The sequence below is a fragment of the Phyllostomus discolor genome, chromosome 7 (genome assembly GCF_004126475.2).
Source record: "Phyllostomus discolor isolate MPI-MPIP mPhyDis1 chromosome 7, mPhyDis1.pri.v3, whole genome shotgun sequence".
Lineage (NCBI taxonomy): Eukaryota > Metazoa > Chordata > Mammalia > Chiroptera > Phyllostomidae > Phyllostomus > Phyllostomus discolor.
Genome location: NC_040909.2, coordinates 33,042,489 through 33,055,294, shown reverse-complemented (window position 1 = coordinate 33,055,294; position 12,806 = coordinate 33,042,489). Strand labels below are relative to the sequence as shown.

At 33.9% G+C, this 12,806-nt stretch overlaps 1 protein-coding gene across 2 annotated transcripts in view; it reads left to right on the top strand.

Annotated features, from left to right (window-relative positions):
• The window catches only part of STAG1 (stromal antigen 1), a 381,447-nt gene that overhangs the window by 199,301 nt on the left and 169,340 nt on the right, over nucleotides 1-12,806 (top strand). For both annotated transcript variants that reach the window (XM_028518410.2, XM_028518412.2), the window contains exon 7: nucleotides 1,035-1,239. In XM_028518410.2, the coding sequence (XP_028374211.1) occupies nucleotides 1,035-1,239 (205 nt within the window). The remainder of the gene's footprint in view (nucleotides 1-1,034; nucleotides 1,240-12,806) is intronic.

The following is a 12,806-nucleotide window of genomic DNA, read 5'->3' as shown; positions in this document are numbered from 1 at the left end:
TACCAACTCCACTGTTGAGTACTATGAAGTCGTCATTGTTCACACATGTACATTCCACTTCCTTGGCTGCCAGGTTACATTGATGTCAAGCAGACTGTTTTCATTATATTAACAGTGGCTGTACTATAATTATACCCTGGTAATTTCAAGACTTTAAACAAACAATTTTGAAACACATCTACAAAACATGACTTTACAGTGATAAAAATGACTCACATTTATATTTTGTAATATAATTTAGTAATTATTAAGACCTATTAAATTATCTAGTTAAAGCCAGATTTAGATTCTATATCTTGTTAAATTATTTTAACAATAATTTTTTATTTTAACAAGTCTTAATTGAACTAAATGGTCTTTCAGACACATCTGTGGGATTAGTTTATCCTGTAACGTATGTCAACTTTGTGTTTTAAACAAGATGACCCAGCCTCGTGATACCAAGAGCATATATTATATGTTTTCTTTAAAAAATTAACAAATCCTCTCCATAAAACAATTAATGGAGAGTTCATAGTAAAATTGGAAAAAATGGGATTGCAGTTTCAAGTATAAAATTAGTTTTGGACTTCTTAATAAAATACTTATATTTTTGAAATTCTCAGTTATTAAAAATTCTATTTAAAATAATAGAAAGATGCTGTGTAACACAGGTACATGATTGGTTTGATCTGAATTCAATGGCAAATTTTTTTTCTGTCTAAATTTGTTTAAAAATTGTTGTTTTCTGCTTCAAGTTATCTCAATTAGGGCCCCAAGTACAACAACATGGAATTATTCTTTTAAATGAATGGCTTAAAACAATGAATTAAATACCGGATCTAAGTAATAATTTTGAGTACATTAAGAATTACTTAGTTGTGGATGATCAAAATAAGCAAAAAAGGTAAAACCATCAGTGTACCTATGGAAGTCCTTTCCAATTTCTTTCCACATCTACTTGGAGGAAAAGGACTCTATAGATAAGAAGGAAAAAACTGGTCAAACTGATGTTGTATGTCATATTTAATGTTTTTTTTTAATCCCTTTTTTAGGACAGTGGTGATTATCCCCTTACCATGCCGGGGCCTCAGTGGAAAAAATTTCGTTCAAACTTTTGTGAATTTATTGGAGTCCTGATTCGACAGTGTCAGTATAGCATAATTTATGATGAGTATATGATGGACACAGTAATCTCCCTTTTGACTGGTTTGTCAGACTCCCAGGTCAGAGCTTTTAGGCATACAAGTACCCTTGCTGGTGAGTAATCAACATTTTATTTCCTTTCCATTTAGTTTTGTTAAGTGTTTTCTAATTAAACTTTATTTAAGTTAAATATTAATTTAAATTAATTTCTGCGATCCTGAAAAATATCATTTCTCTCCCTCCAAAATAAATGCCTATTTTGATAAATAGCACTTGTTAGCTTTGAAAATGTAATTTCTGGGAAATGTAAGCAAATCTCTCTGAATGTTTATTTTTTTGCCTCCTTATTTAATAAAAAAAAATTTAGGAATCCAATAGTCCATATTCTTTGATAAATCCAAATAATAATAGTTGAAATATTAAGTTCATAGTATTTTTTGACTTAATTACATTGCTTTATTACTTATTGTCCATAAATATGTAAATATTTATTTGTCTATATATTGGAAGCAGTTCCATCTAATTGTAACAGGTAATTGCTACCTCTCACATTCTTTCTGTTTCTAGTGCTGTAATAACCTAAGTACATCTGAATGTAATGTTTCTCAAAATAGTTCATTTATGTAGATTGTAGATAATCTGAAAAATTTACAGTTTCCAGTTTTCACTTTTACTTTCATCGTAGAATTATCTAGAAAACTCAGCCAAGTACATTCATTTTTTTCTTGATTTTTTCACAACAAGGTAATTTTGTTAATTTAGCAATTGTCCTATTTTCCTTCAACTACTTTAACTGTGCTTACCTAAAATGAATATTGTTTTTCATGTATTATATACAGTGTGCCAATATGTGTGTTTGTACGTACACAGATATTTAAATACTCTCAAATTACATTCTTTTTAGTAGTCGTAACTTTGTTTATATTCATCTTGCCACATAACCATAACAAGAGCCATATTTAGTTTCAGTCAATTGCAGTTAATCCTGCATTTAGATTTCTCATTTATCTAATATAATAAGAGTTTGCTTTGCAAACTTGAGCATTCATTAGAATCATCTACAGCATTTATTGAAACAGATTGCATGGCCTTGCCCCCAGCGTTGAACAGGTTTCTAGGTCATGCTGATACTACCTTAGTGTAACCACTTACTGCAAAGCTTACTATATTGTATAATTTTTCATTTTTTGCTTTAACTGTTGCAAGTCACTATATTTTTTTCAATTCTCTATTTTTATGCTTACTTTATATAGTTAATCCATTCTATTTGTGCCTTTTATGTTTAAGATTTTATTTTTTTATTTTTAATTTTTAAATTAATCAATTTATTTATTTTTGGGGGGGAGGGAGAGAAACATCAATGTGTGGTTGCTTCCTGCATGCACCCAACCAGGGACCTGGCCTGCAACTTAGGCATGTGCCCTGACTGACCGGGAATCAAAGTGGTGACCCTTTGGTTCACAGGCCAGTGCTCAATCTACTGAGCCACATCAACCAGGGCTATTTATTTGTTTTTAGAGAGGGAGCAAGGGAGGGCGAAAGAGAGTGAGAGAAACATTGATGGGTGGCTGCCTCAGGCATCTTTCAGTTTATGGGAAGATGCCCTGGCTGGTATAGCTCAGTGGATTGAGCATGGGCCTGCAAACCAAAAGGTCACTGGTTCGATTCCCAGTCAGGGCACATGCCTGGCTTGCAGTATATGGGAAGATGCCCAACCCACTGAGCCATACCTGTCAGGACCTGAATGTTTTTTCTTTTAAAATGTTTTGATTTCCTGTAAAATTCACTTTAATTCATTTGCATTTGTTTTTCACTGCCCTGTAAATGAAGTATTAATGTATTTCACCTATTTTATGATGATACATTTCAGTTCTCCTTTCCTTTGGCACATTTTTAGTGACTTTTATTATTGTATTGTTTTTCCCTATATTTATCCCTTTAATTAGATATATATATTCTAACTTTATATATACTTAAATATATTTTAATGATGGCCTTCCTCCTGTTGCCTTAGATTTGAGTACATCCCTCCTCCTCCTCCTATTACCTTTCTGGTTTTCTCTTTCCACCATTTACCTGTGATCATGATAGCTTTTTTAAAAATCTGCTTGGTAAATGCCATTTTGTCTTAAGTGCTCTTTTTATATGGTTATCAATCTTATTTGAGTTTGAAATTGCTTTTCTAAATCAAATATAATAAAAACAGATCATTATGTTTTTGATTTTTTCAAAAGCTAAAACCGTTTTTAAAGTCATTCTCAAATGTACTTCAAAATATTACTGTAACTTCTGTGTGTCTGTGTTAATGATCATATCTTCCAAGGCTTGGTTTTATAAAATATGAGACAAATCAGTCACCTACCCTTCAACAAAGCACAGAGAATTTCTTGTGTAGAACTTAATTCCAGAATGGGTAATAATCACCCATCTGGTCAAGGATATTTCTGTTCTCATCTTTGCCCCTGTACGTGTGTGTGTGTGTGTGTGTGTGTGTGTGTGTGTGTGTGTGTGTGTGTGTGTGTGTGTGTAATGGTATATGTGTACAAGGGATAGATTAAAAGATAATACTTTTTATTCACTTTGCAGGATGAGTCTTGGGGACTAGATAAAATGGTCAGGAACATTTAATCCTATGCTTCGGAGACTGTGTTTCATGGACAGTTTTACAAGGTAGCTTATAGCCACGAATGAGTATTGGTTTTGGAATAAAATGCTCCACAATATTGATTATATCTTAGCTAAGAAGATAGACAATCAGTCAATTAGTTGTTTTATAGGATACAAATATAATTAGTTCCAGAGATTCATAAGTCATCACAGTGGTCTTATCACTAGTACATGCTTTTAATCTGTTTTCCAAATACCCCATTTTCTTATTATCAGTTCAATAATGTGTCCCTGTTGTCATTGTTTCTGCATTGCATTTAATTGTATATTTTTCCCCATTTCCATTAAAAATTTTCATCATGGTAGTATTTTACTCAGCCTTTGGAGGTCTTGCTCCCAGGCATATCCTCTGGTTAGCTCAAATACCGTTTCATAACATTTTTTTTTTTAAATTTTCATCTTATAGTACTTTAGGTCTGTTCCATAGTTTTATTTATTTTGTATTGGCGATAACTGCTTTTTCCTTCATTTTGGAATTCTCTTTATCATGAAATTGGAACATACTATTAGTAATTACATTTTATATCATATCTTGTTATTTTTTTCTGTTCTCTCATTTGGAAATTTAAAACATACTGTCCTATTTGACTTGTGTTAATAAAGTTTCACTTCATAGCACAGTTTTCATCAATCATTAATCTTCAGAAATAAGTGCCCTTATTTCTGTTCTAAAGAGCTATCTCAGTTGGACATATTAGAACATAGTTTGTGAACTTGATTTTTATAAGTAATATTATTATTATTTTGGTGGATTTACAGTCTGAGACTGGGCACATTTTTCGAAATTTGATGAAATTTTCTTGAGAAAATATTCTTAAGGTCAAAATGGGTAGGATTTTTTTGTTTACCACTTTGGCATTATGGAGAAAAATTTACTCGAATCTATTTTTCATATTTATAATTACAGTAGTCTTAGACATTTGCTTTTAAAATGTATACCAATACTTTACAAATTATTGACTTCAGATTTTGTTGGATGGCAGTTTGCAGGATAATGGTCTGTCACTTTTTGATTTTTTGTCATTTTATCACCTACATAATTTCTATGATACAAATAAATTACTATTGGCAGTCTTTCACTATCAGGTGAAAATGCTAATTTAAATAAAGTGGGATTAAGAATACAAAACATATTAAAAATGTCTTCATGACTCAGTTTATTCAGTTTTTTTTCTAACTTGAATTTTGGAATAATTAGAAAATGTGATTAAGATCGTCATACGATATTCAAGTGGCCTCAGTATGCTAAGAGGCCAATCTTTACCAGTAGTAAAGAGTAGGTAACTCTCCGACTCTTGGGGAAGTAAACATTTCTTTGTGTCTTATTATTTAACAGTACTGTGTTGACATATGGTTGATTTTATATTGACATAATATTCATTATTGATTAGCATTCCTCACCAAGTCAGCATCTCTGGACTTCTGAAGAAAAAATATGATATATTGCTTTGTCTCCAGTCTTAGACTGAAAATTATTCTGCCTCAGTAAAATTGTATTTTTTCCTTTGACTTTCAGTTGCTGAAACCATATAATACAGTAGTTCATAGAATGGGTTCTGGGCCAGACTGTCAGGATCCGTGTCCCTCATTTGTCTATTACTAGTTGAGAAACTTGGACAAGTCCTTATCTGGTGGCCTCATTTTCATTATATGCAAAGTGAGGAAATAATGGTAGCCACCTCATTAAAAGAAATTGGGAGTGCTTGAGGTGGTGCCTGACATTTAATCAGCTATACTGGCAGTATTTTATAAAGGCATAAAGAGCTAATCATGGTTTAGTATTTCCATTCATTCATATTTTACTTGGATTTATCAAACACCCACTTTATTTTTGTAATAAAAGACATTACAAATGGGAAATCAGATATAAACAAGGAAATAAATAGTTAATTTCTATCAAAAAACACTATTAAGAAAGCTAACAATATGAATTTTCATTTTATTTAGTTTTTGGCTCTCAGTTCCCAAATTGTATTTACTAAATTAGGTACAACTTTTAAAACTCTTAACTAGACAGGATATTTCTGGTTAACCAGTATATATGGTTATCCTTGAAAAAATAAGTAATCTGTCTTTTATATTTTATCTTTTAATATGATTTTTTACCACGAAAATTTTTATATGAATCATAAGAAGTATTTACATGGGTGTTAATGAACAATTTTTCAGGAATGTAATTACTATGTAAAAAGTCTTGAAGGTAGAACACTTCATTGATTTTAAACTATATATGAAGTTCATTGTTAGGTATCACAACAAAATTTATTTTTAAAAGGTTGTCCCAGAGCCTTGCCTTCTGATTGCTTTGTCCTTGCACTGTTACTTTTTTTTTCACTTGATCATCTTTGTTTTTATCACCCCTCCTATAGATACAGGAGGTTTTTTTTTTTTTTTTTTTTTTTTTTTTTTTTTTTTTTTTTTAGCTTGCCAGGGTTTCTGTATAGTAGACTTAAGAGTTTTCATGGGACTTGTGACATAATTTGCCAAATTTGCGAATGCCACTATATCATAACCCTATCAATAAAATGTAATTTTCTAGTTAAGAAACTATTATTTTCTTATATTTATCTCTTTTACTTTTATCATCAGGTGTGAAAATTAGCTTTCTTTGGAGGATTCATTTTTATAAAAATTATATAGAGAATGCAGAAAAGGAGAAGAACACAAAGTAAAATCAGAGAAAGACAAATAACCATATGATCTCACTTATATGTGGAATCTAATGAACAAAATAGAAACAGGCATGGATACATGGAACAGACTTATGGCAAAAGGATTAGCCAAAGAACATATATGCACAACCCATAGACAAAGAAAACAGTGTGGTGATGCCTAGAGGGAACAAGCATGGGGGCTGGATGGAGGTGGGTAGGGGTGGGGATAATAAGGGCATCTGTAATAGTGTCAGCAATAAAACTAAAGTTTAAAAAAATTAGCCATAATCATACCATCTCATAATTACCATTACATGTTGGCATTTAAGTTTTTTCCTCATGTGAACATTTGTGAGAATTTCTTATTTTCAAATAAATAATAGGATGTTATCAGTTTTGTGACTTGTATTTACTTTGCTTTTAATTTTTTAAATTATATTTTATTGAGTATACTATTAAAGTTGTCCTAATTTTTCCCCCTTTGCCACCTCCACCCAGCACTCTAACTCCCTCAGGCAATTCCCACACCATTGTTCTTGTCCATGGGTCATGCTTATAAGTTCTTTGGCTACTTTAATTCCTATACTATAGTTTACATCCCCATGACTATTCTGTAACTATCCATTTGCACTTCTTCCTCACCTCACCTCTTCAACCATATTCACCTCCCATGTGGCAATCATCAAAACGCTCTCTGTATCCAAGATTCTGTCTCTGTTCTTCTTGTTAGCTTAGTTTGTGATTTAAATTCAATTGTTGATACATACTTTTTTATTGCCATTTCATTGATCATAGTTTTGACCTTCTTAAACAAGTACCTTTAACATTTTATATAAAAGTGGTTTGGTGATGATGAACTACTTTAGCTTTTTCTTGCCTGGAAATCTCATTATCTACCCTTCAATTTTAAATGGTATATTTTTTGTTTACAGCAATTTGGCTGTATGTCCTTGCTTTTCATGACTTTGAATATTTCTTGCCAATCCTTTCTATCCTCCAAAGTTTCTTTTGAGAAGTCAGCTGATAGTTTTATGGGAACACCCTTGTAGGTAAGGAACTTCTTTTGCTGCTTTGAAGATTCTTTCTTTATCTTTAACCTTTGACATTTTAACTATGATGTGTCTTGGATTGGCCTGTTGCATCCATCTTGTTTGGGACTCGCTTTGCTTCCTGGACAAGCATGTCTATTTCCTTCACCAAATTAGGGCACTTTTCTTTCATTATGTTTTCAAATAGATTTCCATTATCTTTCTATTCTTCTGGCACCTCTATGATGCAAGTGTTGTACCACTTGAAGGTTTCCTAGAGGCTGCTTACACTATCCTCATTTTTTTGGATTCTTTTTTCTCTTTGTTGTTCTGCATAGTTGTTTTCTCCTTATGTTCTAAATCATTGATTTGATTCTCGGCTTCATCCACTCTATTGTTGTTTCCCTGTACATTGTACTGTATTTCAATTAGTATGTCCTTCTTTTCTGACTGGATCTTTTTTATGCTGTTAAGGTTCTCAGTAACCTCCTTCAGCATCCTTATTAAACAGTGTTCTGAAGTTTGCATCTGATAGATTGCTTATCTACATTTTCTTTAGTTCTTTTCTGGAGTTTTGATCTCTTCTTTCATTTGGGCCATGTTTCTTTGTTTCCTTGTTTTGGCAGCCTTCCTCTGTTTGCTTGTATGTATTAGGTCAAGTTGCTATGATTCCCTGTCTTGCTAAGATAGCCTAATGTAGTAGGTGTCTTGTAGAGTCCAGTGGCATAGCCCCCCATCACCTAAGCTGGGTACCCAAGGTACACCTTGCATGTGAGCTAAATAAACTCTCCTCTTATAGTTGAGCCTTGATTGCTTTTGGCAGGTCAGTAGGAATGATTTACCCAGGCCAGTCAGCTGCAAGGACTGGCTGTGAGAACTGACCACCAACTTCCCCCCTCTACAGAGGATAAGCCTTGCAGGGAAAATGTGGTAGTGCTCCAATGTGGTCTGTAGTTGTCCACTGGGTTCACAGGCTCTGGGGTTTCCCAGGTGGTATAGGCCAGGGTCACCCTCCACCTATGTTACGCTGGAGGCCACCTTGCATAAGTTATAAAGCAATCCGAGATGGCTGCTACTTGTGCTGGACTTGGAGGTTCCCCTATAAAGCCAAGCTGTGAATCTAGGTTGGCTGCTGTTAGTGTGGGGCTGCTTAGCTAGAGGTATGGAAGCTGAGGGCTCACTGAGGCTGGCTGTAGCATTTTTGAAACGTTTTACGAAGTTGTTTTGCATGTGCCAAGACCAGCTATTCATATGGAAAAGTCTGTTTCCAGCTTGGGTGGGACCACAAGTTGTGTGGGTCAGAGTCTCTGGGGATCTCCAATGGAGGGCAAACAGTGTTATCTTAATGGAGTCTCTGGTGTGGCACCTGCCCGCTGGCTCTGTGGCTCTGTTGGGGGAGGGTTCAGAAAAGGGACATTCTCTTCTGCTTTGCTTTCTGTCTGGGAGAGAGCCATCTCCCAGGTCTCAACTTGATAGCAGACACTTCAGTTCCTCCTTTTATGCCATGGTGCCTTTTAAGCTGCTACTCCAGTGCTGGAACTCAGAGGGAGTGAGTCTGAGTAAAGTCATGTGTAGGGTGTTTTAAGAGCAATTGCTTGGGGCTCCAGCAGTTTCTTTCCCCAATTCATTCCCCACTGGTTTTTGCAGCCGGAAGTTATGGGTACTTATTTTACGGGCACTGAAAATCTGGGCTGGGGAGCCTGGTGTGTGGCTGGGACTCCTTGCTCTTGAAATATCCCTCCTGAATTTTTCTCCCCAACACATGGGTGTGAGGCCAGCCTGTTTCTCATCTGTGCCTCTCTGGCCAGTCTGGATGGATGTGGTTTCTTTAATTCTGTAGTTGTCAGAATTCTATTCATCTCAATTTCTTACGGTTCTAAGTAATGGTAGTTCTATATTTTAGTTGTAATTTTGATGTGGTTGTGCAAGGAGGTGTGTATGGTTTACTTATGCTGCCATTTTTATAGGAAGTCCCTGTCTTCTTTTAATTTTTTATAATCCTGTTTAATAATGGCGTCCTCAATTTCTAAAATCTAGATATCCTTTATTTTTCTGCTATTGTTTGGAGTCTTTTTCTTTTGTTGGATTCCCTATCACCTTTTTCTTGCTTGCTTTTTGTCATTTATTCTCTTCTATTTAGGTAGCATATTTTCTGTAGCTTTTTAAGGAAAAGGTTGTTGGAGAAATATATATTTGACATTTTACATACCTGAAAGTGTATTGCATCCTCACACTTAGTTGTCTGAACCAATGTAGAATTCATTATTGAATATTTACTTCACTATTTTTTCTCTAGTTCCCAGTGTTTTTGAGAAGTCTACGCCTGTTTCAGTTTCTGGGTCTGATCCTTTTTCTTTTTTTTAGAAGCTTTTAAACTTTCCTATTTGTTCTGAAATATGATGATATACCCTGATGTGCATATGTATTTTCTCATTCATTATGCTTGGCATTCTTTGATGAATACCTATTGCTCACATGTTACTGTCTTAAATAATCCTGAGTTTTTCATTATTTCACTTCCATTTTCCATTTCTTAACCTTCTTGTTCCCTTTCCCTATATTCCCTCAACTTTATGAAGTTAGTATTATTGACTGTTATTTTAAGTTTTCTAAGAGTTCTTTCTCATTTTCCAAGTCTTTGTTAAAAACATTGTTCCATGGATTGTATGACTTTTTATATCATTGACAATGTTAATTATTACTCTGAAGTGTTTTTTTTTTTCTGTTCCCTACTGTGACCTTTTCTTACTCTCTGCTTTTATCACTGTCTTTCATGTTGGAAATTTATCTCAAATATTTTTGTTCTTAGCTCTCTAGACATTGCTGACACTGAAACACTAAAAAGCTGATTGTCAGTAGTGTTTGTATGTCTTGTGTTGTGTTGTGTTGTGTTGTGTTGTGTTTGACAAGGTAGCCTCTGTCTTCTTTAGTGAATATCACTGTAGGGTAGTCCTTTGGTGAAGTACCATTTTCATTGTAGACTAAATTGTTGGTATTGATAGTTACTTCTCTTTGAGGAATTAATAGTTTCTTTGCAGAATTATCTTTTAATTTACTTAAGTTTGGTTTCTGTCTACCTTTTAGGTGTTGGTCAGGGTGAGAGAGCACCTAGAGTACTTTGCAGTTCACATGTATCCCTCCTCTGTGTCTAATGATTCCAAATCTCTGGTTTATTTTCTTCAAGGAATAAACTTCTACACTTCTGAAATGGGTGTGTGTTAGAGGAATTGCCTGACTGCCTAGGTTAGAGTGGAGAATAGGGATTTAATTATTTAATATATGAAGTAATACATGTGTCCCTTCAAATCCATAGGTTCTACATTCAGAGATTTAACCAACCTTGGATGGAAAATATTCAGAAAACAATGTTATGTTGTTGCTGGCTTGTACTATGTAGTTGGAGCCTATTATGGTTGCATTTGTACTGAACATGGACATTTCTTGTCATTATTCCCTAAACAACTGTTTACACAGCATACATTGTATTATCTTACAAATAATCTAGAGATGATTTGAAATATACAGGAGGATTTGTGTAGGGTATATGCAAATACTACACCATTTAATATGGGGGACTTGAACATCCATGGATTTTGGTATCTGCAGGGTGTGTATGTATACATTTGTATCCTGGAACCAGTCCCCCACAGATAGATACCCAGGGAGGGTTGTACTTCTGTTTTCAGATTTTACCTCACTTCATCTTGTATGGAAACTAGAAATCTTGTTTCCGTCTTGTATAGAAATATTAGTAGTATTTCTAATTCCTAAATGCTTCTGGATTCTACAGAACAAAATCTTTTTTTTTTTTTTCATTTTAGAAATAGTTGTCATACTTTTTGAGGGTTTTGTTTGGTTTGTGTGCTCTCTGCTTATCTTTCTACTATTCATACTCAATATTAATATATTACTTGGTGTTGCAGGTATTTTCTGAATGCATTGAAGATGAACACTTTTTTCCTTATAGTTGGGTTTTAAGGAGATACAAGGATTGTTTAGATCTTTATCACTTGGAAAGTGGAAGTTTTTTCAAGGCTTTTGTTTGTTGAAATAAGTTTTTTAAAAAAAAAACAAGAATATGTTTCTTACAAATTTAGTTTGTGCTATTAACAGACATATTTCTAGGGTGTATAGTAATAGTTTTCAAATGTATATAGATACCATTAAGTAGAAATGCAGTTTTTTTTTTCATTTTTATGTTTAGAAAGACATAAATGCAAGTTGTTAAATATTCATTAAAAGAGTCCATACCCACAATCTTCAACCGTCCCATTTACTGATAACCACTTTCATTTGTTGAATTATTTTTCTTTTACATTTCTAATTCCAGTATTGTTTTTTTCCTGTTGGTACTTTAAATCCTTTGATACTATATTTTTAGTTTTCTTTATACCCTTCATGTTCTTACTGCTTCAGGTCAGATTCTGTTATCCAGATTTATTATAATCATGTCGTTCATATGCTTAACATCCTTGCCTCTCTCTGTACATCATATCCCCTAGGCAAAACTCATTATCACCTGCTCCATACCTGTACTGGAGCAGCCGAAAGAAGCTGACAAAAAGCACATGATTATAATGGCTAGGTTTTACATTTTTCTCACAAATGGCCCCTTAATGCTGCCTAGAAGTTCTATTTACTATTCTACTCCGTTGATATGCCCACTTTCTCATAAGATAATTTCATACCTTCTTAAACCTATAACATTTCCCATCCTCTCTTCACACTTTGCTGATTATCTTGCTTGCTTAAATAGTAACAGAAGAAATTAAAAGTTTAGGCCTACTTAGGTACAGCTGTATCCATATATTCTATATCCATATATCCATCATCTGTTATCACAGTATGCTTTATCTAAGGTAATTTGTGCATTGGATCTTATCCCTGTTCACTGCCTCATGAATGTTGCTCTCCAAGTTGTTTTTTCTCTTTCCTGACTTCAGTTTTCCCCCTTTTATTAAATAATTCTTTAATTATACTGTTGTGCTATAATGGCTTTTAGCTTTTAGCTTTTAGAAACACTCTATTAGTCAGGGCTCTCCACTGACACAGAACAAATAGGAGATACTTAAACATAGACAACACGCACAAAGATACATATCTATCTATGTCTACATCTATATCTATATCTATAGATATCTTCCCACAGAGATGTCTGTATCTATGGAAATGGAGATTTATTTCAATGATTTGGCTCATGCAGTTGCGGGAGCGGGCAAATTTGAAATTTGTAGGGCAGGCCAACAGGCTAGAAACTTAGAGGCAGGAGTTGTGCAGTTTTAAGGCAGATATTGCTTCTCCAGGAAAACTCAGCTTTTGCTCTTAAGGCATT